At 43.8% G+C, this 27,715-nt stretch overlaps 1 protein-coding gene across 4 annotated transcripts in view; it reads right to left on the bottom strand.

Moving 5' to 3' along the window:
• Nucleotides 1-9,593: 9,593 nt before the first annotated feature.
• Nucleotides 9,594-27,715, bottom strand: part of CASP7 (caspase 7) — a 34,532-nt gene continuing 16,410 nt past the window's right edge. For all 4 annotated transcript variants that reach the window (XM_010969828.3, XM_010969830.3, XM_010969829.3 and 1 more), the window contains exons 3-7: nucleotides 17,243-17,376; nucleotides 16,676-16,804; nucleotides 14,152-14,327; nucleotides 13,160-13,289; nucleotides 9,594-11,208 (exon numbers count right to left, since the gene is read on the bottom strand). In XM_010969828.3, the coding sequence (XP_010968130.1) occupies nucleotides 10,985-11,208; nucleotides 13,160-13,289; nucleotides 14,152-14,327; nucleotides 16,676-16,804; nucleotides 17,243-17,376 (793 nt within the window). In that variant the 3' untranslated portion in view covers nucleotides 9,594-10,984. The remainder of the gene's footprint in view (nucleotides 11,209-13,159; nucleotides 13,290-14,151; nucleotides 14,328-16,675; nucleotides 16,805-17,242; nucleotides 17,377-27,715) is intronic.

Below are 27,715 nucleotides of genomic sequence, written 5' to 3' on the forward strand. Positions count from 1 at the left end.
TGAGGGAGTCAAGGAACTTAAAGGCTAAGGTGTTTGGACATCCATGTGGGCATCCAGTTCATGAAACCAAATCCTTTTGAAATTCTCTGAAGTTTTTTGAAATGAGAAACAGAATAAAGTTAATCATTCTCTGCCCATCTCTCCTAACACATATATACATCAGTGTTTATTTTTATATTTGGATTCATTTGTAAAAGCAAAAGTAGATAAAATGTCAAAGGAGGACCTTCGGATCCATAGAAGATTGAAGTCAGAATCCTCTTTGTTTCAAAAGAACCCTTGGGTTCATTTTCTGGGGACTAGAGAATGTGCATAGGTGGTAGGAGGTGGCCCAAAGGTTAGAGGCTGGGGAGACAGCCCAAAAGACCAGCACTGATCCTCCAGAGGCTGGAAAAAGCAAGGAAATAGATTTTTCCCTGAAGCTCCAAAAGGAACATGGCTTTACTGACACCTTGGCTTTATATTTCTGAACTCTGTAACTCTAAGAGCCACTAAATATGTGGTAATTTATCACAGCAGCAACTGGAAACTAATGCAGAGAGAATGGGTGTTGGGTGGGTTAACATAAGGGTCTACCATGTATGTGTAGTAGCCAGCTCAAACTTGTGCAACACGGAAATCTTGATTTTCACTGTTCTTAACCCTCCCACCTCTTCCTAGTCTCAGGAAACAGCACCTGCTTAGACTATAAACCTGATTTCTAGCCTTTTCAAACATCCTTACTCCAAATCTGTCAGCAAATCCTGCTGTCTCTACCTTCAAGACAAAGCCCACACCCGACCACTTCCCCTGACGTCCACGGCCACGCCAACTTGCCATATCTCTTACCCAGGCCACTTCTGTAACACCTGGGTTCCCCACTTCTACTCTTTCTCTCTTTAATCTCATTATCCTATTATCTCTGACAATAGTTCATTGATTCCATCACCTTCCTGCTCAGATCCCTCCAATGGCTTCCCATTGCATTAGAATGAAATCCAATGTGCTCACCAGGGTTGAAAGCCCTACACAATCTGGCCCTGTCACCTTTCACCCTTATTTCCCAGCATCCTGCTCTGCAGTACTAGATTTCTTGATGCTTCTCAAATGGGCCCAAGTGGTAGCTGCCCCAGGGCCTTTGCACTCACTGCTTGCTCTGCCTAGAAACACCCTTCTTTGCATATCCACATGGCCCACTCCAACACTCTGCTCAAATTTCTGCTCAGATATAGGCCTTAGCAGCCTTTCCCAGTCATTCTGTCAGAGCAGGCAGATGGCTAGATATGAGCAGAGAAAGGGGGACACAGACCAAATGGCAGGAATTGGGCAGAAAGGAGGGGCACAGGCCAAATGCAGGAAACCACACATCATGTGAGCAGCAGGGATCCTTGGGTATAGAAAGAAGAGCAGGAACCTTGGGGCTGATAAGGGATCATGCCTTTTGGGATGACAAGTGGCCTGGAGAAGAACAAAGAAAGGTGAGAAAAGGCAGGAATTTCTAGTGTCCAAATGTAACCTTTTGCTCATTGTGCCCTCATTTTAATAAAATTAGCCTTGCAGATCAGAAGTACCCATCATGCACCAACACCATGACACCTCCAATCCAGACTAAATAAGGACAAAAATCCCCCCTCCCTTTGGGAAGGTGGAGCTGGGATGATAATCAGGGAATACGACCCCAAACCCTTCCCTCCCCATTGAATATTCTGCCCATTCATGTTTACACCCTATGTAGCTAACTTGCGAAAGAAACTCAGGGCAGCCGCTCACCTGAGCCTGCCCGCTCTCCCCGAGAGTGTACTATCCATCCTTTAATATAATCCCCACTTTACCTTTTTTTAACCTCTAAGTCTTGTCTCTGAATTCTTTCTGGGACAGGACAAGAACCCGGAACACCGGTTGCATCTATCGGCAACAGTTTCACCTCACTTAACTCCCAAGCTCCTTATCCTGAGTTACCTTTCTTCATAACACTTCTCGCCATGTGAAATCACATTAACTGTCTTCTTCACTAAAATGCAGATTCTATGAGAGCTAGGACTATCTTGTTACCTGCTGTATCTCCAGTGCTAAGAACAGTGCTTGGCAAAGAGCTCTATAAATAACTGTTGATTGAGGAAAAAAATATATATAAATGGTTATCTCCTTTTTGGTCTCTTTCATGATTGGTGAAAGGGCAAGTGTTGCCTTCTTATGTAGGTGATGTTTACTCAGAACACAAATTAGTGCATTTTTACATACCCATCCACACCTTCTGTATCTTTATACCTGAAAGAGAAATTGGTTTTCAGCTCCCACAAGTCCTGTCATAGGTTGGAAGAGAAGTTGTGAACCAACTATGACTTCGTTGAAAGTACAAATCCAATAGCGCAGCCCTCTTCAATCACAAATGGATGACTTTTGCCCTCTCAAATGAGAGGGACCACTGTTCACATTGGTTGTGTGACTGTTAGGTGCCGGTTGATTAATTACAGGAAATTCTTCCCTGGTATTCTTTCCTAACCATTGCCTCCAGCACACATCCAAATCTCCTGGTTTTAAAAGTTAGCCATACTCATTTGCTCTTGGTGCTTATGTTATGTTTTAAATGTTTAGCAGATAGAATACATCTATCTTTACAATTCCTTTCTCTCGTGTTACTCAGTTTCACTGAAGAGTGTAACTATCCCTTGGGACCCTCCCCAGGCTCCAAAGTTTCTAAACTGTTCAACTTACCCCTTCCCAGGTGTATTTTACCACTGGTTTACAAACTTGGCTGCAAACTGAAGTTAAACAACACTGATTCCTGGTCCCATCCTCAGAGATCCCAACTTAGTCAGTTTGGGATGCTGCCTGGGCACTGGGACTGGAAAAGATCTCTAGGTGATTCTAAGGAGTAGCCACAGTTGAGAACCATCACATCTAGTCCCTCTCATTAGGGTCTTTAGAACCCCCTTTCTGAATAAACTCCTCAGACTCCTTGGAATTTTCCATTTATCTGTTGCAATGTGCAAAGAACAGGCTTTTGCCTGATGACTCATAACAACACCCAACAAAGGAGAGGTCTCCTTACTTGATTTTATAGTACCTTGGAGTTCGTACAGCCCTACGCACACATTGTTTTCCTCTAACTTCTCCCAACATCCCTGTGAGGTGGGCATTCTGGGCAAGGTGAAGTGATGGCAGCTGGGACAACGGTGTGCAGAGTTAGGGCTGGGGCAGCCAGATGGAGCAAAAGAAACAAACAAAAACAATCCCACAAAAACAGGATGCCCAGTTAAATTGGAATTCCAGATGAACAACAAATAATTTCTTAGTATAAGTATATTCCATGCAATATTTTGGACATACATTTAAAAAAAAAGTTCTATCTGCAATTTCAATGTAAAAACAGGTACCTGAATTTTATTGGTCATCTCTACACTCAGTGTCCATTCCTCTTCTGAAGCTCAGGCTAGTGGCTATGTCTTCTTGTAGTGTCCCAGGACCTTGGCAACCAGGTCCCACCCTTGTTCCTCCTCTCCTCTGAAGGGGTAGCCATAATCCTCAGAAAGCCTCTCGTGTATACTAGAATCCACTTGCACTTCCTATTTTCCCCTCCCAATCTCCTTCCTGTGTCCTAAATTATTAATCAGGTCAGGCTGGTTTATAAAACACAAACATTTACTGAGTATTTTCCATGGGCCGGGCATTGTGCTAAGTGCTTTGTACTCAGTACTTCATTTGTTCCTCACCAGGCTCTTGGAGGTAGGTACCATTTCCTAGGCTCCTACATACAGCTGTTTCTGTTTTAAGATGGAGAAACTGAGGTTTAGAGAGCTTGAGAGATTCCTAAGGTCCTACAACTGGGAAGTGCCAAAGCTGGGATTTGAACAGGGCTTTCTGAGTCCAGAGCCTTTGTTCTGCACCAGCATACTAGAAAAACCAGATGAAAAGCCTTGTGGCTTTGCTGTTCAAGTTTTCCAGCTTGTTCAGTTTAGCTTTCTGAAGCTCCTGGGATTTGGAACAACCATTGGCTCCACCTCTTCCATGCCACGTGGGTGGCCGGGGAGAAGAAAACTGTTGACAGTGTAGCAATCTATAAGATGCATACATATTTTTGGAAACTTTATTTTTAACCCTAAAAAAAAGAAGTGTCACCCATAAGGCTCTTGAAGAAAGACTTCAGCATCCATTGCCAGCAAAGTAAATAAACTCTCAGTCAACACAGGGACAATGTTCTTTGAACATGTTTGCTGAGGCTAAGGGGCAAATAGTTTATGCTGATTCGGGGTAACTGGCCACAAATACAACGTGTCAGAAAGGCTTTTTTTCAAGTGTTCCCTATCTTTTTTGGTATAAACTGCCCCTAATCTTTAGCAGTCTGTAAATATTTGTGCAATTAATGTATGCTGGCAAACGTCTCAAGAGAAAAGCAGGCTTCATAATGCCAAGCAAAATTGTAATTAGTAAGACAAAAGAAAAAAATTTGTATCTTTCATCTCAGTGCTTAAAAACTGTCAACATTTAATACAGCTAGAAGCTTTAGAAAAGATAATTTGCAAAAGCTGACTTCTCTAAGCTATTAGGAGTTCGTCCTACACCCTAGCATAAAAAACACTCACTTGAGAACTAATTTTTCCCTTCCTTCCTTAGCATTAATTCAGTCAACATTAATCAAAGGCGTGGTAGAGAAGTTTCTTTAGAAATGTCAGTGATGTTGTTAAAGGGAGTGTTTTGCATTGTGGTCCTTACGAGGCACTGGAGGAGAGGGGAAACATGAGTGACCCATCTTGCCTAGAAATGACTGCCTAAGTGACGCGAGAGAAAGAGGAAAGAGGTGTGCCAGCTGACACCAGCCGAAGAAGCCAGTGCACCTGGACACGTTCACTGCAAGTTGTCTGCCGGGGTGCTGCTCCCTTTACACTTTGCAGGCTTCCTCCAAAAGTTGTCGTGGCTTGAATTTACTATTCAGACTCTGGAAGTTCCTGGGCAAGAGTTCTCTAGCTCTGAGCACATTTGTGCCTTGAGTCAGGATAGGATGGCTAGCTGGCTATTATAAACTGAATGTTTATGTCTTTCCCCCAAATGCATATGTTGAAATCTTAACCCCCACAATGTAACAGTATTAGGAGGTGGGGCCTTTGGGAGGTGATCAGGTCATGAGGGTGAAGCTCTCATGAATAGGATTAGTGCCCTTACAAGAAAGACCTCAGAGAGCTCTCTTGTGCCATGTGAGGACACAGTGACAAGACAGCTGTCTATGAACCAGGAAGCAGGCTCTCACCAGACACTGAATCTGCTGGGGCCTTGATCTTGGACTTTACACCTCCAGAACCGTGAGAAATAAATGTCTGTTGTTTAAGTCTCTCATTCTATGGTAATTTGTTAGCGGTTCAAACTGACTAAGACACCAGGTCTGAATAGTCAATGCATGATGGTCAATCGACGGTCTTGCCTAGCTGTTTAATATTGGTTTTGCTGCCACTCACGCTGATCTGCACAGGAGTCTTTTGGTATCAGTATAAAGCACATTCTCCTAGAATCTCCAGGCAGGTTAGTTAAACATGCAGATTCCTGGTCTCCACCCGAGAAATACTGAAATCACAATGAGGGTGGAGTCGGGTGCATGAATCTGCTCCATACAGATCCTCCAGGATTCTTAGGCACCCCAAAACTTGAGAATCACTAGGGTAAAGGAATCATCTTCTATCTGATGAGCTTCCTTGTTGAGAGGCTGAAATGGGAGAGGATTAGATATTTCCTTTGGTAACCTGTCTCTGAATCCCCAAGCAGAGGGACACCTCCTCACTTGTACACTAGAGTAATGTATGTACAACGTTGTTACAGCCACTGTTTTACTGGAGTGATTTGTTTATCTCTTCTGGGGAAAGTATCATTTCTTAGGCATCTTTTTAACCCCACCCCTAACACAACAACTGGAATTTAGTACGACTCTCTAAATGTTTGCTGCATAAATCAACCCTTGGTGTAAATTCCCACACTTTTGGAAGACCTCACTTTGAGGCAGAAAGTGTCCAGTAGAGCGTTTTCCGTAAGTTTCACATCAAAATCATTGTCTTCACATCATTCTTTGATACCTACCTTTTTTTAGGGAGGGGGTAGTATTTGGCTTATTTATTTAGTCTTAGAGGAGGTACTGGGGATTGAAGCCAGGACCTCGTGCATGCAAGCATGCACTCTACCACCTGAGCTATCTACACCCCTCCCCCCAGCACTGAGTGTTTTGTGCCAGGCATTGTGCTAAGCACTTTACATATGTTATCTCATTTGATCTTCACAACGTTAGTATTCTCAAGGGCTGATGAGGAAACATAAAGATGGCCTAAGGTAACATGAGCACGAAATGGTCAAGTGGCAGGGCTGGGATTAGAACTTGGATCAGACTGTTTAATTAATTGAACAAGGAGGCCATTCGACTCAAGGTAGTTTTAATGCTGCTGCACCTCCGTATTAAACCAAAATCTAAGCTTGCAGACACCTCAGGTTTAGGAAAGCAAAACCTAAGGACAACCAATCACAGCCAACTAGGGTTTAAGCTTTAGCCAATCAATAATGTCCTTACTTTCCCTCCACTTTTTCTCCGTAGGTAGGTGTTCTCCAGCTCCCGCTGAGGGAGTGCTTCTAACCACTTCTCGTTTGACTCACATAATTTCCTAAAATTTTAATATGCCTCAGTTTATCTTTTAACAGGACTCAGAGCCAGATTTCTAAATACTGATGTTTAAAAGCACCTTGGCTAACCCTGGATCTTCAGGAAAAAAAAGTCTGGTTGACATATATCTTAAACAATTTAAGCTGGAACTAGCAATTAAGACCAAACCTATCAGACTGTTTCTACCTCCTTTCCCCCCCAAATCCTTCCTGAACCTCATGCCATCTACCTGGGTCAGACCGTCCAAGATCAAGAAATGCTTGGCCTTGTATTTCTGCATTCCTAACCCCCAGGTGCCTTCCAAATTTAAATCCTTTGACACAGTTTGGCCTTAAATGCTTAAAACAAATTTATTAGAAAACTGCAGTACCACAAGTATTTATATAAACCGAAACTCACGCCAAAGCCAACTCATCATATTTGGCTTTTGGGCTTTCAGATGTTGATCATGTACTTTTAGAGGGCTGCTCATGCATGAACCTGCGAGCTAATGGAGTTTCCACGTCCCCATCAGTACTGCGGTGGCGGCTGGGGCCTTCCAAATGTGTTCTTGGAGCATTTATGTTAATGATTTATGAGTCAGAAAGAATTATTTGCCATCTGATCCAAAACAAAGTCCTGAAATCTAGCAGAAGGGTGATCTATGGCTTGCGGGCACCCTGGCAGGGAGAGGCAATAATTCTCTGACCTGGCTCCCAGCACAGGTGGGGAGAGACAGGCTCTGTGCCTTCAACGCGTAACAGCTTTTGCCCGCAAGGAAAACATGCAAAGAATGGCTCTCTTAATCCCATTCTGTTTATGAAGACATTGTAAAGGCTGAAATTCACATTTTCAGACACTTTGAGAACATATAAACAATCCCACTATATCACTCAGAGACGGTTCATTTAAAAAAAGGAAGGGCATAGAAAATACACCAAGTAAATTAAGGGCATCATGTAGTTTTACAAGCTTTTGCTGAAGGTTAAGACATAGTTGAAAACATGTCTTCTGTGAAAGCTCCAGAAGATGTATGTCCTTTCATGAATTCTTTTCAGGCAGACACTGTATCACAGCCCCAGCTTCAGTGCAGAGGGGAAGCAAAAAATGTAAACAAGTGGTCCTTGCCCTCAAAACTGAGCATCTCAAATTGTCATGTACACATGGATCCCCCAAGGATTTAGTTAAAATGTAGGTTCTTATTGAGTAGGTTGGGAGGGTGGGAGGGGTTCTGCATTTCTGCTCCCAGGGGGGGCAGATGGCACTGTGCATGTCAACTTGGTATTTATAAGTCAAAAATATTTACAAGGCAAAACCGTGCAAAAGAACCTTTCATCTTGCATATCTTTGAAGAACTCTGAAGGATCACATTCCTGTGGAAATTGGTGATACCAGAGCTACTGCTGTTTGTCTTCCTGTGGAATGAAACCGCTTTCAGTTGGGGCTTTACATTAGTGACCACTGCAGCTTCTCACCTGGCCAAACGTCTGCTGGAAAAGGGCCTGAGAGATGGAAAGTCAGAGGAAGTCTGTGTTCCCAGGAAGTCAAAAGGCATCCTTGGTGGCCAGAGTATCTGGACAAAAGATTTCAGGTGATGCACTGCAAGACTGGACAAAAGAAAAGATTTGTCAGCCAGTGTCTAAGTTCTTTCAGTGGACACTATCTTCTTTATCACAGAGAAATCTTGGTTTCCTTGAGGTTTTTAAACCCTGTCGAATACACGGCATCCCAGCACTTTGAGACCTATTTTGTGCAATTTATAAGCATATTAATAGACTTATGATGGTTTATGGAAATTTGCTCAGAGAAAAAAATCTCAGAGCAGAGCCTAAAACTGGCACTTAAAATAGGCTAGTGGCACCTTGAGAAAAAAACAAAGAGAAACCCAGATTTGAGGCTATGATGGCAGTAAGGACACTGCAGACCTGTCTTCTGCATCCGACAACAGATGCCTGATGCTTTTGCATTTGGAAGCTTGGGTTCTAAGTAATGGTAACTAGGTAGAGCGCATGCTCAGCATGCACGAGGCCCTGGGTTCAATCCCCAGTACCTCCATTAAAATAAATAAATAAACCTAATTACCACCCAGCCCAAAAAAGCAGAAAAAAACCCCAAAAACCAGTAACAAGGGATGTAAATTCACCAGGATTGAATTACTCTCCTTTCTGGTAACTTGTCATCAGGATTTCAGATTATAAAAGGATCGAGAAGTTTAAGAATGAAGAAGATGTGATTGAATACATATCCACCTTGGAGCAGGATTTCTGATCTGGATAAACAAGAGTGTCTGCCCAATGAAGTACTCAAGGACGAAGCCTCTTTCTTAACAGCGATTTACATCTCTGGCCTAAGGGGCATATAATATTCATTATTTATAAACCTAAAAAAGTGACTGGTCAGAGAATTAAAAAAAAATAATGCTGATACTTGGGATCAATTCTGTCTATTTAATGAAGCTTACAAGGCAAATAACTAGAGTGTTATGATTTTTACTTCAAACGACAATGCATTTAGGCATATTTCCTTCTAAGTCAGGGACCTTTAATAGGATACTCTATTTCCCAGGGAACAGCCTGTGAATTCTGAAAAAAGTAAGGTAGATGCTTGTTGATTCTCTTGACTCATGATCACCACTTAAAATTTGAACATTTGGTATATTTTAGATGGCAGGAAACCAGGGACAAGTCTAATAAACTGGCCATAAATTAGTTTTCTTATTGAAAGAATACCATCTTTTACACCATCTGATTTTGTTGCCAAATTAATAAATGGCAGCTCATCACAAACAGCTTTACAAGTTCATTAACCCTTTTATGAGAAGAGTTTCAGCTTCCTTGGTGATTGTTTACTTGTTTTATTAGTGTTCTAGCTTCAAAAGAAACATGACCTACATTTTTTGTTGAGGTCAAGTCACTAGCGTCAATTCTTATCCTGTTTTCTCATTTTCCCACTGCCGTTTAAAACAAAACAAAACTTCAAAAGGAAAGCAAAACTGAGCAGGTTAGGAATTAAGCAACCACATTTTAATCAATAAATATAAACATCTGTTTGTTAACAAGTTATTAGGTAGAATAAAATAGTAATTTGTCAAGAATTCAAAAGGCAACACTACCTTGAAGACAAAGTGCAAATATCTTTGCCATAAACCTTCCCCATTTAGAAAATTAGAGGTAACAAAAAATTTACTCAGAATAAGGCTTGGAATAACCTAAAAAGTTCCAAGGATACTTTAAAGCTAGAACAGATGATTTTGCACATAGTGGGCAATACAGAAATTATTGGACAACTCAATGAATAAATGACTGAATGGATGAATCACTGAACATCAGAAAGTAGGATTCTTTCTATTCACATTGTAAGCCAGGCCTGTGTTTATTTCTTGTTCCTCCCCTGCCTCACTATCCCTTGCTATGCTTTGTATTGCAGGAAATCACAGAGCCCTTGCCAGACCGCTTCCAGGTAGGGCTGCTGGAGGTGAGGTGCTGGAGGAAGACTAGAGGGCAGAAGAAGAGGTGAAACCAGGATGTTTTTCCATGTCCAACTCATCTGGTGTTGCCCCATCTCAGGCAGTGGCTTTGCCCTGCCATGGCTCTACTGCTCACAATTCTTGGGTGGTACCAGTCTCTACCAGCCAGCCCCCAACATGGTTCCAGCTCCTGTGGACCACCCCAATTTCTGGACTCAGGGAACCACATCTTCTCATAGACCGAGGTGGCAACAGTTTCCTTTTATTTATCTTCTCTTTCATCATCTATGTATGTCGATTTCCTCTATTAAATTTCCTCTGTTGAAACACATAGAATGGTTTCTGTTTTCTTGACTGGATCCTGACTGCTGCGTAACAGAATCATTAACTTTTCCCCCTTCTAACATATCTGGGAATCTTTGCATTGAGAATCTGCCCTAAGCCAATTAAAAAAAAAAATCACTCAAACCACACTCAGTTGCCACTTTCTGCAATACAGGCAAATGAATATCCCTTTGGCTGTTTTGTCAGTCAAGCACTCTCTTTGCCGGGGTACAAATATGACTCTGACAGTCTACCAATGTCACCACCAATCACGTTGGACACAGACAAAAGTCATCTGCGGAGGTCATTTTTGTTGTATATACTAAATGTGACAACAAGGAGAAAGAAAGACAAACAGAAAATTAATCTCAAGAGAAAAAGTCATCAAATGGATAACAGTGTAAAAAAAAAAAGTCTCTGAAAATTCAGAGAACGTAAGACAGCACCAGAAAGTTTCTTTCCTGTTGAATCAATAATTTTCCTGAAAATAAAATCCTTTAGAATTTCCGGATCTTTCAAGAGCATCAAAAAAAAAAAAAAATCTGATTCATCAACAGATGAATGTGGCTTCTCAGCAGAAGGCGCCCCTGGAAAGGTTATCTTCAGAAGTAGAGTTCCTTGGTGAGCATGGATACCACACACGGGATCTGCTTCTTCTCGTGGAAGCGCGGGTCGTCAGACTGAGATTCAAAGTGCCTGGCCACCCTGTTATTCACCCTGGTGAGGATCTGCAAGATCTCCAGGCTTTTCCCGTGCTCGTTCAGGATGGAGCAGAGGGCCTGCACAAACCAGGAGCCGCTCCCTGGGTTCCTCCATGAGTAATAGCCTTCAACAGGAGAGAAAGGAGATCGCATCAGCTGATCTGGCCACAGCTCTGCTCTCCACCAAGAAGCAACTCAGCTCTTAGTGTTTGGGGCCTTTTCTGAAATGACAGTTGTCCCCGCTTCTCCATGTGGGATGTGTGTCCTCTAACCCCTGTCCTACAGGTCACCATCCTAAAATGCAAATCTCATCCTGCGACTCCCCTACCTAAAACAGTTCCCCTGCACAGGGTGAAGTTCAGGCTGCTCAGCATGGCTCAATACAACGGGCTCCTTGCCTACCTGCCCAGGTTTGAACTTTGCCAGTGCCCTGTCACACCCTGGGCTATGGCCTTTCTCTCTCTCCCTCTGCCATGTGAGTGAAAAGATGGCCATCTACGAGCCAGGGTGAGAGCTCTCATGAGAGGCCACGCTGCTCGGCACCTTGATCTCAAACCTCCCAGCCTCCAGAACTGTGAGAAATGAATTTCTGTCCCCCAATCTGTGGCATTTTGTTACAGCAGCCCAAGCAGGCGAACACACCCTGTGGTCCAGGCCTCTGAGTTTCACCAGTGCACTCAGCTGTCTGCCCCAGGCACCCCATCTGCTCAACCATCTCTCCCTTCCCCCCACCCCCCCCCCCGTTTACTTTTTCAAGACTCAGTTACAGCAGCTCTTTTTCCCAGAAGCCTCTCTCACCTGCCTCTCCAGAATTCACCCTTCTTCCTTGAGTTCTGCCAGGCCTGGCTCAGAGCGCGCTACAACTCGACCTACAGGTTGATTTACACAGATACATGCCCCCAGGACTCGGCCTCCCTCTGAGCGCAGAAGATCAAATTACTTTCTTACAGGATCCTTAAAACTTCTGAAGTTATCATTCTCACAAAACCCCACCTGGAGATCCTGCTGAAGCTGCTTTTCCAAACACAATGATCTATTTACTGTAACCAATACCTCTGTCTCAAGCACTTGCCAAACTATTACTGCAGCTGGGAGAATTCTAACTTAGCGATGGCTTTTACCCAAAACAAAGGAACTACAATGAACTGACTCAGGCAAACCCAGAGCTTGGTAAACAACGAGGAGGCTTGCTCACTACTGGCATTTCTGGTGCCTGTTTACAGGCTGCCGTATAAAGGATTCCTGGTCTGAGTTGGCGCTCTACTATCTGCCAAAATCTCTATGTGACCTTGGGGACATCACTTAAACTCGCCCAAGCTCAATTTTCTTTTTTCATCTGTAAAATTAAGACAGCAGTAACACCTTTCCAAACTACCTACACAAGTATCACAGGAATGAGGTAGAAGGCATGAAAAACACACTGCAAATTGTAAAGTGCTATAGAAATGTCTGTGTTTATAATGACCAATCGTCATCATCATAAACGAGAAAACTCAGTTTTCTTAGAGAGGAAAGTGAACACATCCCCGCGGTAGGCAGAACCATGGCCCCCCAAGAGATGTCACACCCTAACCCTGGGGCCTACGAATATGTTACCTGACATGGCAGAAAGGACTTTGCAGATGTGACTGAAGTTAAGGAAATGAGACGGGGAGAGGCTCCTGGATTGCCTAGGTGGAACCAATCTAATCACAGGCGTCAAAAAGAGGAGAATCTTTCCCACCGGAGGTCAGAGAGACCGACGCGAGGACAGAAGAAGGGTTAGCAATGTGAAGCTGCTGACTTTGAAGCTGGAGGAAGGGGGCCACAGGCCAAGTAATGCTGGAGGTTCTAACATGCTGGGAAAAGCAAGGATGTAGATTTTACCCCCCATCACCGAAGTCTCCAGAAGGAATGTAACCCTGCCAACCCACTTGGAATTCCGACCTCTGGAACTGTCAGACAATACATCTGTGTGTGTTAAGCCTCTATATTGTGGTAATTTATTGCTGCAGCAACAGGGAAGGAATAGAGCTCCAAGCCTGCATTTCGATGGTGGAATGGCACGGTCTGGTTAGCAGACAATGGACCTGATACCTGGAACTGTGGAATAGGCGAAGAGAAAGTCGGCTTCAACAGGGACCTTGTATCGGGGATTGGCATCTGTGTCATTGATGGGCCCTGAGTCCGCCTGGATGCCATCATCCAGCTCTGTCCCCCGGCAAGCCTAAATATCAAAGCAGAGATCGCGCCATGAAGTCGGGAATAGGAACAAGTGTGTGGTTCACTGCTGTGTCCCAGGGTTGTTCCAGAACTGTGCTTGGCGTGTACCAGCAACTTAATGATAATTTTTTTTTAAATTCAAGTTGATTTACAATGCTGTGTTAGTTTCTGGTGTACAGGATAGTGATTCAGTTATACATGTGTGTGTGTATATATATATATATATATATATATATATATATATATATATATATATGTATTCTTTTTCATTATAAGTTATTACATGATACTGAATATAGTTCCCTGTGCAATACAGTAGATTCTTCTTGTTTATCTACTTTATATATAGTAGTGTGTATCTACAAATCCCAAACTCCTAATTTATCCCTCTCCCTCTCTTTCCCCTTTGGTAACTGTAAGTTTGTTTTCTATGTCTGTGAGTCTGTTTCTGTTATGTATATAAGTTCATTTGTTTCATTTTTTAATTCCTTATTATGTAAATGATATCATATGATACTTTTCTTTCTCCTGTCTGACTTTTACTTCACTTAATATGATAATCTCTAGGTCCATCCATCTTGCTGCAAATGGGACTCAACCATAATTTGATGAATGAAAAAAATGAATGAATGTTGTTGTGTCGAGTTAGTAGGTAAAGCAAGTAAAAATACTGCAGTGTCTTAAAGACTCTTATAATTTGTGATACAGTGCAAACACAGGTAGCCAAGCATTTAGAGGCGGAAAAACAAAACTCAAATCTGCATACCCCGATGGAAACAGCATGTAGATTTGGAAAAATGATACACTCCAAGTCACTCTGTCATCTTTACCTATTTTCAACTGTGTTAGCTTCGAAAAGTGATTACCTGAATGAAGAAGAGTTTGGGTTTCTCTAAAAGGGTTTTGCATCGGTCCCCCCTAAAATGGGCTGTCAAGTCCTTTATTGCTGTCACACCATCTGTTCCATAAATTAAGTTTTCTTCTCCGTGGCTTAATAAGATGCAGGCGAAGCAGGCTGAATTTCTGTGGTCCTCCTCGGAAGCTGCAAGCAAGCAAAGTAAACATTGGAAAGTTAAAACACCAGTCCTGCGGGACCTCAGATTCCCTTCCGGCCTGGCAGCTGTGACTAACTGTTAGAGTGGGCAGAGAGAGGGTGAAGGAGCTCCCTCTGGAGAGGACAATGGCACTGGGAGAAGTTGGAGAGATGGAGAATTCTAGAATTCTCACTCTGTCTGGAACCAGAATGGGGCTGCCTCCTGAGGAAAAGAGCCCAAACCAAGTGCAGGAAGGGTTCAGGCAGCTGCTGGCAGGTAGTATGTTGAGTTGCTGAAGGATGTGGTCTTTGTTAGGTCTGTGACGCTGGGCAAGTGACAATCATTTTGTGCCTCAGTTTCCTTGTTTGTAAAATGGATATAACAGTACCTATTAAATGAGTTAATATTTGTAAAGCAGACCACGTAAGTATTGTGCGAGTATCTGCTAAAGAAAATAAAACATCATGCTAAGCGAAATAAGCCGTTTACTAAAGGACAACTATTTTGATTCCACTTCTATGAGGTTCCTGGAGTCAGGTTTACAGAGGCAGAAAGGAGAATGGGGGTTTCCAGGGGCTGGGGGTTTGGGGAAATGGGGCGTTACTGTTTACTAGGGACAGAGTTGCAGTTTTGCAAGATGAAAAGAGTTCTTCCAGAGGTGGATGGTGGTGACGGTTGCCAAACAATGTGAATGGACTTACTGCCACCGAACTGCAGACTTAAAGATGCTGAAGATGGTAAATTTAAGCTTTATTTTACAATTTAAAAACAAAAAATAAAATTACAAAAAAGGAGAGAAAAACATGCTAGGTTGGCTGTCAATCCAGGATACTGACGAGAGGAATCATAAATTACGTAATAGGTTGCCTCAGCTTGAACTTATCTGTGGTTCTGTGGTTCTGACTAACCAGCTAGCTAGCTAACTTACAACCTATCCTTCCTTCTTCGCCATGACCACTAATGAGGGAAGAATAAGATTTAGAACTTCTCGAGCACCTGCCACATCCAGACAGTGATCTAGGTACTTCGCCTGAGTTATCTGAGTTAATCCCTACAAGAGCCCCTTGAAGTAGGCCTGGTTTATCTTTATTTCACTGATAAAAAATGGAATCTTGGAGAGGTCCTATAACTTTGCCCAGTCAAGAAAAATGACCATTTTGCTATTCTGATGGGACAATAAATGAGAATTCTGTGATCATGGCATGCCCTGGGCTCGGGTGGAATAACTCACTCTCCATAAGAACAGAAACCGCAACTGGAACCTTACGTCGGTATAGGCTGCTTCTCAAAGCACGTTCACAAGCTTTTTCTCGGCTAATCCTCACTGCAAGCTCAAGAAGCAGGAGGAGCTGGTGTCAGGATCCGTATCTCAGGAAAGCAAAAAACCAGGAGGGCACAGACGCCTCGACGAGGACGCCCAGCTGCTGGAACTTGGACTAGACCCTAAACTCTACTCCTGATTTCCAGTCTGCTCCACCCTGTGGCCTACAAGGGCATAAAAGGTCGGCTTTTAGGATTCATGATTGAAGAAATTAGGGAAAGATGCTTAGTTTTTAAAAACATAAGAGAGGGTATTTAAGAGAGGGTGTTATAAGGGAGAGGGCGATCTCTTTTTCTTATTTAGCTACATAGCTCAAAAAGGCAGCAGTGGTCCAAACTGTGTGCCCACTCACTGCCCATGGGCCACTCATTGATGAGTAAGGCATTACTTTCAAACCCTTGCCCTAAATGCGAGAGTGCCCTAGGTGGCATCCAGCGGAGAGTGTGATGTGACAGAAAACGTAATCGTTCTGGGATCAGAAGACCAAGGCTTGAGTTTTGGTTCTGCCCCAACTAACTGAGCCTTCAGTATGTCCCTTATCCTAAGCTCCGTCCCTACATTTATGAAATGGGCATGGTAATATTGTTGGCCAACGTGGCAGGGGTTGTGTTAAAGATCTGAGAAAACAATTTTGTGAACATGTTGTATATTTAAAACAAGGTAGTTCTGTAGTGTACAGGGATGGTTATTCTCTGTCCAGCACCAGGGAAAGCTTACACTTAAACTCCGTTCTGCAAAGAAAGCTAGATTTGTTACTTCCCTAGGGATTAGCCTTTTGAGCTTAAGACTGTTCTGCAGGTATGGGACCTACTTCTCTTGCTGTAATGTAAGCTGATTCCATCCTTTTAGGGAGGGAGCTGAGTTTCCCGAGAGAGACAGGTGCCCCAGAGACAGGGATGGAGTAACTGGAGGAAGGAAAGGCTTCCCGCTGAAATCCCTCCCCTACGGGGAAGGCGTCTTCCGGAGACCGGGTGGAGCCTTGCCCCACTTGGGAGCAGGAAGAAGACAGGAGGCAGAGGAGGGGCAGGAGCGTACCTTTTTTCAGCAGATCTTGCATCTTGGCACAAGAGCAGTCATTATAGACGGCCACCTCGAAACCCAGGTTCCGGAAGCACTTGAAAAGAGCCTCGGCGTCTTTGTCTGTTCCATTTCGGACGCCCATTCCTGTGGGAGCAGACACCGAGTGCACGGTGAGTCCTGTGGGCTGGCACCATCAGGCCAGGTGCTCCGGCATAGATGCTGCCAAGGTCACAATTCAGATGCACAACCGAAATAAGAAGCAAACTCAGAGGAGATGGTGACAGCCCACCCACAACAGGTGAGCCCCATCACGACATCTCTCGGGTCCAGCCAAGGCCAAAAGGCTCCCCTAAGGCCCTCTGGTTCAAGTCCCATATCAGCTAATGCACACGGTGGGATCTCAGTCTGAAAGCTCCGGATTTCCCTGCGTCCCTTTCTCCTGGGCACAGGAGTACCACCTGCGGAGGGGCGGTGGCCACAGCGGATGGGCGCGGCGTTTTTCTGATGAATGTACAGGTCTTAACTCAAGCTGAAGAAAATGGAAGGGAACAGAAGAGGTCAGCCCGTGCCCACAGCACCTACCTGTCACTTTGTCGAAGTTCTTGTTGTTTATTATGATGCATTTGCCCACCTTCTCAAAATTCATGTTATACTGATATGTAGGCACTCGGTCCCGGGGGGTCTTGACTGATCTCCCTGAGCCATTTTTCTTCTTACTGGGGAAATATGAAGCCAGTCAGGGGCTGTGGAAGACGTCTGGACAGTAATGACCTCTTAATTTTACTCCCAGCATGAAAGGGGTACCCAGGAAAGCTGCAGTGTCTTGAAAAAAAGACCTAGGGGTGGACCGATGATTCTGTTTAATTGTCAGTTTTAAAGTGAACAGGATCTCCTGCCTAATTTCATTAGATGCTAGAGAAATGCAAGTTGAAATCACACTGCAATACCAGTATGGATTCCTCAGAAAGGCTATAGTGACTGGAATTATTTAGCATCTGGAATTATTATACATTGCGGGGGGGAGGGCGCCCACTGTGTACATCCACTGTGGAAAACTAGCAGAATCTACTAAAACTGAACTAAACATATCCTATGACATGGCAATTCTACTCCTGGGTATACAGCCCAAAGGAAAGCAAACATTTACCCAAAGCCAGGTCCGCACATGGGCACACAGTACTATTTAGTAATAGCCCCCAACAGGAAATAATCCAAATGTCCATTTACAGTAGGATGGATAAGCCATGGGATATTCATATAATGCAACAGAATAGACAGGCATCCCTCGGAGATACTGTGGGTTCGGTCCAGACCACTGCAATAAAGCGACTACCGCAATAAAGCAAGTCGTGGGATATTTTTGGTTTCTCAGTGCACATAAAAGTTACATTTACACTATACTGTAGTCTATTAAGTGTGCAACAGCATTATGTCTGAAAACAATGTACACAACCGTAATCTGAAAATACGTTATTGCTAAAAAATGCTAACCATCATCTGACAACAAAGGGTCGCATGAACCTTCAATCTGTAAAAAAACACAGTATCTGTGATGCACGGTAAAGCAGGCGTAATAAAACATGCATGGTATGCCTCCAATGGGAGTGAACAGATCATGACAACACAGCCACATGGATGCATCACACACATCTGATACGTGAGTGAAAGAACCATATACGAAAGGGTACCTATTGTATGACTCTGTTTTCATAAAGTTCAAAAAATGAATACCTGGTATTCAAAGTTGAAAGGCAGTTTTCCCCTATGGTGGGAGGGTTGGGGACTGTAGGCGATGGACAGACTTTCTCAGATGCTGGCCATATTTTGTTTCTTGATTTGGGGGCTGGTTACACGAGTGCATCAGTTAGTGGAAACTACTAAGTGTGTGTAATCTGCTATGTGGATGCCATAATTAACATTTACATTAATAAAAAAGGAAGAGCAATTTAAAAATAGTAGGCCCCTTCCAGTCTCCAGACAGTAACCATTCAATTTAGCAAAGTCTGGCACTCAGGCATCAAGACTGGAACATGGGGCATAGTTAAGAGGGCAGAGGAAAAAAATGTCAAATGCCAGCGGGGAGCTGTATTGCTAGTTAGTCACCTGAATGAGAGAAGGGATCTTTCAATCTGTTCTGAAAACTCGCGGAGTCCCCAATACCTAGAACAATGCCTGGCATGTGAGCTGCTCAACAAATATTTGTTATAAACTAGACCAATATCTCTAACAAACACAGATGCAAAAATCCTTAATGAAATGTTAGCAAGCCAATCCAGCAATCTATAAATAAGATTATACACCATGACCAAGTATGACTGATCTCAGGAATACAAGGTTGGTTTAACATCCAAAAATCAACTAGTGTCATCCATCATATTAACAGAATAAAGGACAAAAACCATATGATCAATTGGTGCAAAAAAGCATTTGACAAAATCCAACACCCTGTTAACGGTAAAAATGCTAAATAAACTAGGTTACAGTGGAACTGACAAACTTAAAAAGAGCATCTATGAAAAACCCACTGATAATGTCATACTTGATTAAATAAAATCTGTATTTTAAGGCAGGACCAAAAAAAATTAAACATAAAATTCTCGGTGTTTGTTTGGGCCTCCTCCCTCCCTCCACAGTGTGCAGTGTGCATCTGCATTTCATTTTAATCAGAACACCTCAAAGTTGGGAATGCCTGCTTGGCAGTAAAGATCAATTTTTTTTCTTTCTTCTGATGCTAGCAATGGAGCTTCTTTAAAGAACAGCATTTTTTCCCAGCTCTGTAGGGGGTCATGGTGACTTGCTGCTGGTTTTGTACATGCTTACTTGGACTGTGTATCTTTGGTGAATTTTATGTAAGATTATCAGTGAGTCATTTTGAAGTATGGTCCTTTGTCTCAAAAATGTTTATGACTGAGCCAATTCTCACAGATGGAACAGTTCGCAGAGCTCTCTGAGAATCTGCTTCCTGGGTTATAATCCTCAGTTTGGCTCGGATAAAATTCCTCTTTTTTTCTTTGACTTGAAAGTTAACTGAATTTTTGTCGACATACTTAATGGTGAAAGGTTGAATGCTTCCCTCCTAAGATCAGGAACAAGTCAAATAAAGCCACTCTTGCCACTTCTACTAAATACCATACGGGAGGTTTTATGTGGGGCAGTTAGGTTAAAATTTTTTGTCATATGAATGAAAGATTCAGGTTTTATTTGCTCCTATCGTGGATTTGGAAACTGAGGTCCACAGAGAGGCAGGAAGTTGTCCAAGATCCCCCACCTAGTGATCAGCAAAGTGGGACAACCACACAAGCCACCGACTTATGTCAGAGTTCCAGAGCCCTGTGCTCTTCAGTATTTGTTAGAATGACTTATCCGCCATCCTCCCAAAGCTTCGATCAAAAGTTGGGAGAAGTAAAGTGAAAGTAAAAACTGAGCTTGTCACCTGATCAATAAGGGTGCGCCCAAGGGTATTTCACTCTGAGTTTCCACTGAACGTTATCTGAGTTTCTCACAATCTCCAAAGGGACCTGGCCATTTCCCTTTCCCTTCCTACCTTGGTCCAGATTACAGGTGAGATCTGTGTGTCGAACCTTCAGGTTCCTTATTGCTATTTTCAACTACAACATGACTTCATCCTCCACTTTTATAATGCCAAATTTCTCCCATGGTCTCATTTTATTTCTAGAAGGGCACGTTTCATCCCTGATATCATTTTGTACCTTAAAGAGAAATGTCCTCAGTCTGGTCTCCTACCTTCACAAGACTCGCCCCTCCCTTTGTTCCCTGTCTGTTTACAGGGGTGAGGCCAGTTTTTCTTTAAGCTTCTTACCCAAGAGAGGCAGCACAAAAGAGCACCGGCCCTGCGGTCAGACTGAGGTCTGCATCCACCTGCCCGTGTGCCAGGGCCAAGGCCTCTGCGACTGTCACAAAGTGGATGGGAGGTCTGTGGCAGCGAGTGCTCCCGTGGAGTTTCCTCCTGCTCCCAGGCCTCCATAAAAGCTCAGAGGAGATGCGTATCAGCAAAGTGGGAGTCTGCACTGTTCAAGGACACGCCATTTGGGGAGGAGTAGGGTTTACTTCCTTATTGCCACCCTGTCAGTGACCTCTACTGATAGTGCCCTCTGTGCAGATTGAAATGCCTGCCCCATCTTTCACGTGTACACAGAATCTTTGGTCTTCAGCTGAAGCCTCTGAGGTATGTGGAGGAGGCACATGCACTCTCATTTTGTAGGCAGTAATAATGACAATTAGCATTTGTCAGGGCTTATTACTAGGGGCTGGGATGTTGATAAAACTCCCACCTGCATCTTCTCATTGGCTCCCGACAGGTCTTCAGCTAATTTAAGGCCAAAGATCCCTACAAGAGGATCACTGAGTGTGGCAGGCTGGAGGTCGCAGTTTATGCCCCTTGAGAGATAAAATTCCACTTCCGTCTTCCGTAATATGGATTATTTTAAAACAAACTGTACCATGATATCCAAAAAACAAACAAACTGTGATTGTTTTTTGGGCTGCCATTAGCCCATCCTCAGTGATAAGCAAAAAACTACATTAGCGAGCATCATTTATAAGAAAAACAGGCTCAGATGTAAGTTAGAAAAAAGGACTCTGTTTCTATTGGAATAGAATTTGGAAAATTAACTGCTTAAAAAAAAAGGAACACAAAAGGGGAATAAAGATATACACATTGTAAAGAGAATACTTCCCATGACTATGAAAAGTACCTTAAAAATGAATATGAAATGTGGTTCTTATCCTTGGTAAATATCTCAAGAAGGAGGTAAGGAAAATTTCCCTTACCTATCCTTTCCCTAAACTGAACTCTCATTTTGTTTCAAAATGAGCTTAATATTTGCTTTTTCTTCCTGGATTTGAGTCAGTCAATATTAATTTTTCCTTCTAACCAAAATAGCTTTTTGTTAAACCCAGGTCTTCCCACACCACAGAAATGCGTCAGAGAGCGACTATCAACTCAATGTCACCGAATTCATCTTCCTAAGAGGCAGTGGCCTTGGGAAAAGTCATCTGTAGCTTAAGCTTCAGGAAGCCAATCTGGTGATTAACTTAAAGCATGTAACAAGAGACAAATCAGAGGGAGAAACGATTGTCCAGAAGGCATCAGGGAGAAAGTGCCAGGAAAAAACACAGTGGACTCGTCTACTGCCTGTAGACACACTGCAAGAAAATGGGTCCAAGAGACTCGAGCCTACCACCTACTAGTTGTGAGGCTCTGGGGATTATCTCCCCCTCACCCCATCCTCCCCGAGACTCCCGTGGGAGCAGTGCCGTCACTTCCATCTGCCAGTTCCTGCTGCCAGGCTGCTGCAGAGACACGAGGTAGGTACAGCCTCACATTCAGGAAGGGGACAGATTCCTGAGAGGGACCCCACCTTAGGGAACCTTCAGTTGCCAATTCTGCGCGAACACAGGACAACTGTTTTGCTCGAGTCTTTCTTTTGTGTGTAATATCTAATGTGATTTGGGAACACTTTTGGACTGACAAGTTCTCTTCCCTTTTTCCCCCTGCTGCTCTCATTTCCAGTTTTGAACCTTTACAGCGGGTCTCAATGAAAAGACCTGTCTGGCAGACATAAGTTGATTCAATTGACCACTCACTCCTATAATAACCAGCAGGGCAGGTATCCAGATCCAGTTCAGTCTCTACTTCCTGGTGTTACCAAACTAGGTTCGGCTGCTTGCCACTCAACAGTTAATAATCCAGGGGCAAACGTCAGTAGAAAGGAAAGGTGCTTTATTCAGACAAAGCTGGCCATTTGCAGGAGAAGGTGGACCCATGTCCACAGACCAGCTCCAAAGATTCTGCTCAGCCACGACGATTTTTAAAGGAAAAAAGAGGAAGACAATCTCAGTTAATTATTAAGGTAGGAGGTCAGATTCTTCGTCACTTTCCCACCGTGAGCAGACCTGCTGACTTCTCCTGACCTCCTTTTGCATGCTCTCTTGCCTGCGTGGTCCGCCTGCAGATTTGCTAAGGGGGAGCCAGGGGTATAAAGTCTTCAGCTACTTAATTCTTCACTCTTACTCCTTGTAATCCAGGAAAGGAATCAATAGTTCAAACAAGGCATTTGTGTACATTCAACAGAGCAAAAATCAGGAGTTATGTTAAATGTTTCCTAGTGATCTCATCTCTATAATTAAGGTCTGAGGAAAACAGAGATGAACAAACAGAAAAGGGGCCAAAGAGCTGCTTACACTGTCAGACATCATCCCATTTCTACGGGACTAGGGGCGAAGGTCTATCTTCTGTAACTTCTTCAAGCTGACACAGGGCACCGTATTTTAAGAGTGGAAGATGTCGACATGGGTCTATAGCATCTCCCTGATGACAATTTTAGTTGCCTGCTTACACGTACGGGCAGAACAGGCTACAATTATTTCAGTGCCTCTAAAGATACAGATTATTAGGAGCAATAGTGGTGATCCCATTCTGTCATCAGACACTGAGTCTGTAACTCTATTGTCCTCCTCATTAACTGCTTGAGCCTGCTCTTTTGTGACTCTGGGAGGCCTGGGAGACTTCAGCTTTTCTACAAACAAGAGGCAGGGGACACAGAGGGGCCTTTGTACTTGGGGAGGCCCCACAGGGTTCTGCTGGGCTCCACTGGTTGGACTATAAAGGGGAAGATCTTGACTCCAAATCACATAATATTGTTAAAAAATAATGAGGAAGCTCTTCCTGTCCTGATGTGGGGTGATTTCCAATAAGTAGTGTTAAGTGTGGAACAAAACAAAGGGGCAGAACAATTGAGAACATTAACTTTCGGGAAAAAGTAATATATTCCTTGTATTTATACATAGAGACTCTTGAAGGATGATATAATGGATAAATCCATGGATTCCAGAGTTGGACTGCCTGGGTTTGAAACCCTGCTCCCCTACACAGCTGAGTGATTGTGGGCAAGTTACTTAACCTCTCTGTGCCTCAGTTTCCTCATTTGAAAAAAGACAAAATTACAGCATGTGCCTTAGAGCTGGTAAGCAAGTTAGAATTCACAAAGCACCAGAACAGTGCAGCATGTGGTAAGTGGTAAATAAATGCCACTATTTATTATTACTAATTATTATTAATGTTATTTATTAAATATCATCAAAAGTGGTTACCTGTGTTCTAGGGGACCAAGAGCAGGACAGCAGAAAGGAGAAAGAATTTTGACTGTATATCTTTTTTTTTATATATATGAATAGGTTAATTACTCAAAAGATTCAAATAAAACTTCTAACTTAATAGCTAAAAATCACTTGCTGCAGATGGATTTTGAGATCTGGCCTGTTTGGAAAATTACCACTTCGGATTTTCTGGATTTATACTTTTTTATGTTAATTGTCGAAAGGACTCCCTGGACACCCCATTTTTCTGTTTTCTACTGTGATTTCACCCCTCTCCCTCGCCTTTTAAACTTCTTCCTCCTCTATGTGTCAACAGTAACAACAACAATAAATACAGTTTTAATAAGTACCACTTACTAAATACTTACTGCTTTACATATATTATCTCATGCAATCTTTACAATAACTCTGTAAGGCATTAATCCCATTTCATAGAAAAAGGTCATATTAGCTGGTCCAAGATAACAAAGCGACAGTGGTAGATTCCAGGTTTATTCTGAGGTCTGATACCAAGTCCCTTATGCCAGGAGTTTCCTGGTAAAATTCAGATTCCCAAGCCAGACCCAGAGGACCAGAGCCAGGCGCTCACACCCTCTGATGCCTGAGGGCCTCAGCACTAGCCTGTCTGCCCACTGCCTGGGCTCTCCCGGCCCTGACCTTTTATTGCTGTCTCTGCTCTTGGGTCAGGCCCCTTTGGTCCCTTCCAGAGCCCATGGAAGCAGAGGTCCCTGCCCGGCCAGTCTCCCTCCCTCCCCGCAGGGCAGAGAGCACCAGCTTGTCCCACCCTACCAAACACCTCTCCCCAGGTGGCTGCAGCCTTTGGGCTCCTTAGCTCTTGCCCAGAAGGTCAAACAAGATGTGCCTCGAGGAGCAGGCCTTGGGGAGATACCCTTGGGCAGCGGCGTGGTTATATTTAGGGTCAAGTGTAGGGTTTATGGCTCTTCATGAAAACTGAAGGTCTCCCAGTGGTGACAGCCAAGCTGAACATTAAACCGAAATTACTATAACATCACAACCAAAACGCTTCCAGGAAATGCCACTGTGCAGGCAACGCCATCCTTATTCTCCCTTGTTTGCACAACATTTGGTGGCCCTGTCACTCACCACCAGCACAGTCGGCGGAGGTGAACTCTGCCATCCCAGTGCTAGCAGATCACAAAGACTTACTGTCTGTTTGGAGATCGATGGCTGGAGCCAAGCAGATCATCAGATAAACAACTGCTACTGGACAGAAGCAAGGCCCTCAAGGGCTCCAAAGAGATGGTGCTAATTAATTAGCCAACTGCCGAGAGATGGCAACGGTCCACAGCTCAGCACCGCAGGTTCCCCAGGGGTCGGGGCGGGTGAGGGAATGGAGAGGGTTATGATAAGAAGCTTGCAAAGATCCAGATTAGAAACTTCTTCAGCTGGGGATCCTCCCCCAAATATAAGATTTTCTGAAAGTGGCTGTTCTTTTCGTCCCGGGTCCACACGGCCTTTCTGCAGGAGATGCCAGAACACGTGAGAACTGTCATTACACGGACCCTAACAGGTGGGCACCTGCGCTTCTTTCAAGTCTAGACCAGTGGAAACCAGCAGTTCTCCTGAATCTGACAAATGGTACAAACGGTGGAGGAACTACTTTAGATATCCCCTAAGTCACCAGGAACAAGAACTGTTAATATTTCTAATAGTGTTTTATGATTTACCAAGTGTGTTAATAATCATTACCCCATTTGTTCTGCAAAGTACAGACGAGAGGTATAGAAACACACAGCAAAGGAAGGCTGGCCAGGGTATTTTTAAAGCCAGATTCTATTACTCCTTATTCCACCCCTTGGCCCCATCCCCACCCCCGGCCCCTGCTGATTTCCTGCCGATAAACTTAGTCTTTAACTTGACCTTTTTACATTCGGAATGAAATGGGGCTTTCCCTGGTACAAATCCTTTCTGTGTCCTCCCCGCCGACCCTCATTTCTTCTTTGTAGGAAATAGGCTTCATTCAGCCTGCCTCCTTGACCTTCCCTGAGTTCCAAAGGGCAGATTCAGACAGTTGCTAATCAGAGAAGGCAGGGAATGCAGAAACCAAGGAGGAGCAGTCAAGAAACAACAGTGCATCCCATGGGGCAAGGGCCGGGTTCCTCCTGAAGGAATATACGTGACAGTAGCTTTGAGTTCTTCTGCAGGAACTAAGGCCCCCACTCAGACGGAGGATGATAACTTCAAGCTGGAGCACAAGACTCCTGGAAGACTTGTCCTGTCACCATTCAACCAGTCAGAAGAAAGCCATACCTCCTTCCCGTCCTCATCCCCAATTTTGCCTATAAAAACTTCCCCCTAAAAACCATTGGGGAGTTTGGGTTTTTTGAGCACAAGCCACCCATTCTCCTTGCTTAGCCCCGCAATAAACCTTCCGTTGCTCCAAACTCCGACATGTATGGCCTGTGTGCTGGGCACACCCACTTGCGTTTGGTAACACGAGCGAGTCGGCCAACGTTCCCATGCTGAGGCGAAACGCAGGAGTCTGGTTTTGGAACCTGCTGCTAAGTGCAAGGCTATGAGAAACCAGACCAGAGAATTTTGAAAGTTCCAAATCCTCTTAAAAGCTCATGTGTTCCATAATTAGCTGCAGATTTTAAAAAATAAATCTGGCCGCAAAATCACTGTGCTTGGTTAGGGCCAGACAAGCAAGATCACAACAACCAGGAAAGCCTGGTAGAATGACTTATGAAGTGGGTTTAAGTTGCACTAAGATACAATGGGCAGAGGATTTACAGAAGCAGGTTGGTTGATGACGGTGCTTCTTAACCACCCTTAACGTCTCCTGGTGTTGTATTTCCTTGCTAATATGGGCAAGTACCACTGTCTTCATCTTCCAGATGCGTTCCGGTAAGCTCACATCTCTGCTAGGAACACAGGTAATGCCAGCACGGATTATCAAGAAGGAACTAGATTATTACCCTAACTTCTTAGGTCGAGAGTCATTTTTTGGAACCTCATATTTTGCAGTGCGAGGCCAACTCCATCATGTCAACAAAGTCAAGAGGGAAAAAATTACAACCAAGCTCTGCTGGTTATTTATGGAAAAAGACTTCCCTGAAGAGCCTGCAGCAACTCATACCAGAAAACAGTGTAGGATAAAAAGACTGTGCCTACTTCACCGAGAAGTGAAAAAAATCTTAGAAACTATGCGATAAATTTTTACAATCCACTCTGGGTGCGGGTACAATTTTCCCTATCACCGAAGTGGATAAATACAGGTTTTATTTTCTTACAGATCTCCCAGGCTGCTTGGAACCTGAATTATATCTTTCTATATTTGGAAGGGTATATAAGCACGCAAACCTCCTCCTATTTATTTTCTAAAGTGCCTCCATGAATAGGATTCCCAGTAGCTCTGTCTGTTTGCAGACATTCATCAGCATGAAAGTAAACACACCACCGAGCACACATTTCCCCGGGGCTACTTCATTCGGAACTAGAGCTCTGGTTTTCGTAGCTGCTTTGTCTAAATATTTTTGGGATGATTCATTCATGGTTTCAAGATTTCAACAGAGGGCATCCCCAGCAGTCCTGACATACCAAGGCACAGAACAAGACCAAGAGGAAAGGAGAGAGTGAAGGCGGTACCTCATGTCTCCATCTGAAAGCATCTCCCTCTGCATCAGAACTAGGCTTCGCCCTGCGATGACAGGCAGTGAGTTTCCTTCTTCTCTGAAATAATAAAAACTCAACATGCTCGGAGCTCAGCAGGGGCAGAAGACTGGCACAGCCCTCCTGGCCCTGAAGGCCTGTGACTGAATCAGCAGTGAGCTGCACGCTGGAGTTTTCCATAGGACCATTCACACTGGGGCTGGGAAAGTCACACTGGCCTCCCCCTTCTCTGCTGACCGGCAGAAATGCCCAGGCGCCACATGGCTGCATCCTCCCCACTCTGGGACAGCTCCCTAGAGAAAA

The sequence above is a fragment of the Camelus bactrianus genome, chromosome 11, assembly GCF_048773025.1.
Source record: "Camelus bactrianus isolate YW-2024 breed Bactrian camel chromosome 11, ASM4877302v1, whole genome shotgun sequence".
NCBI lineage: Eukaryota > Metazoa > Chordata > Mammalia > Artiodactyla > Camelidae > Camelus > Camelus bactrianus.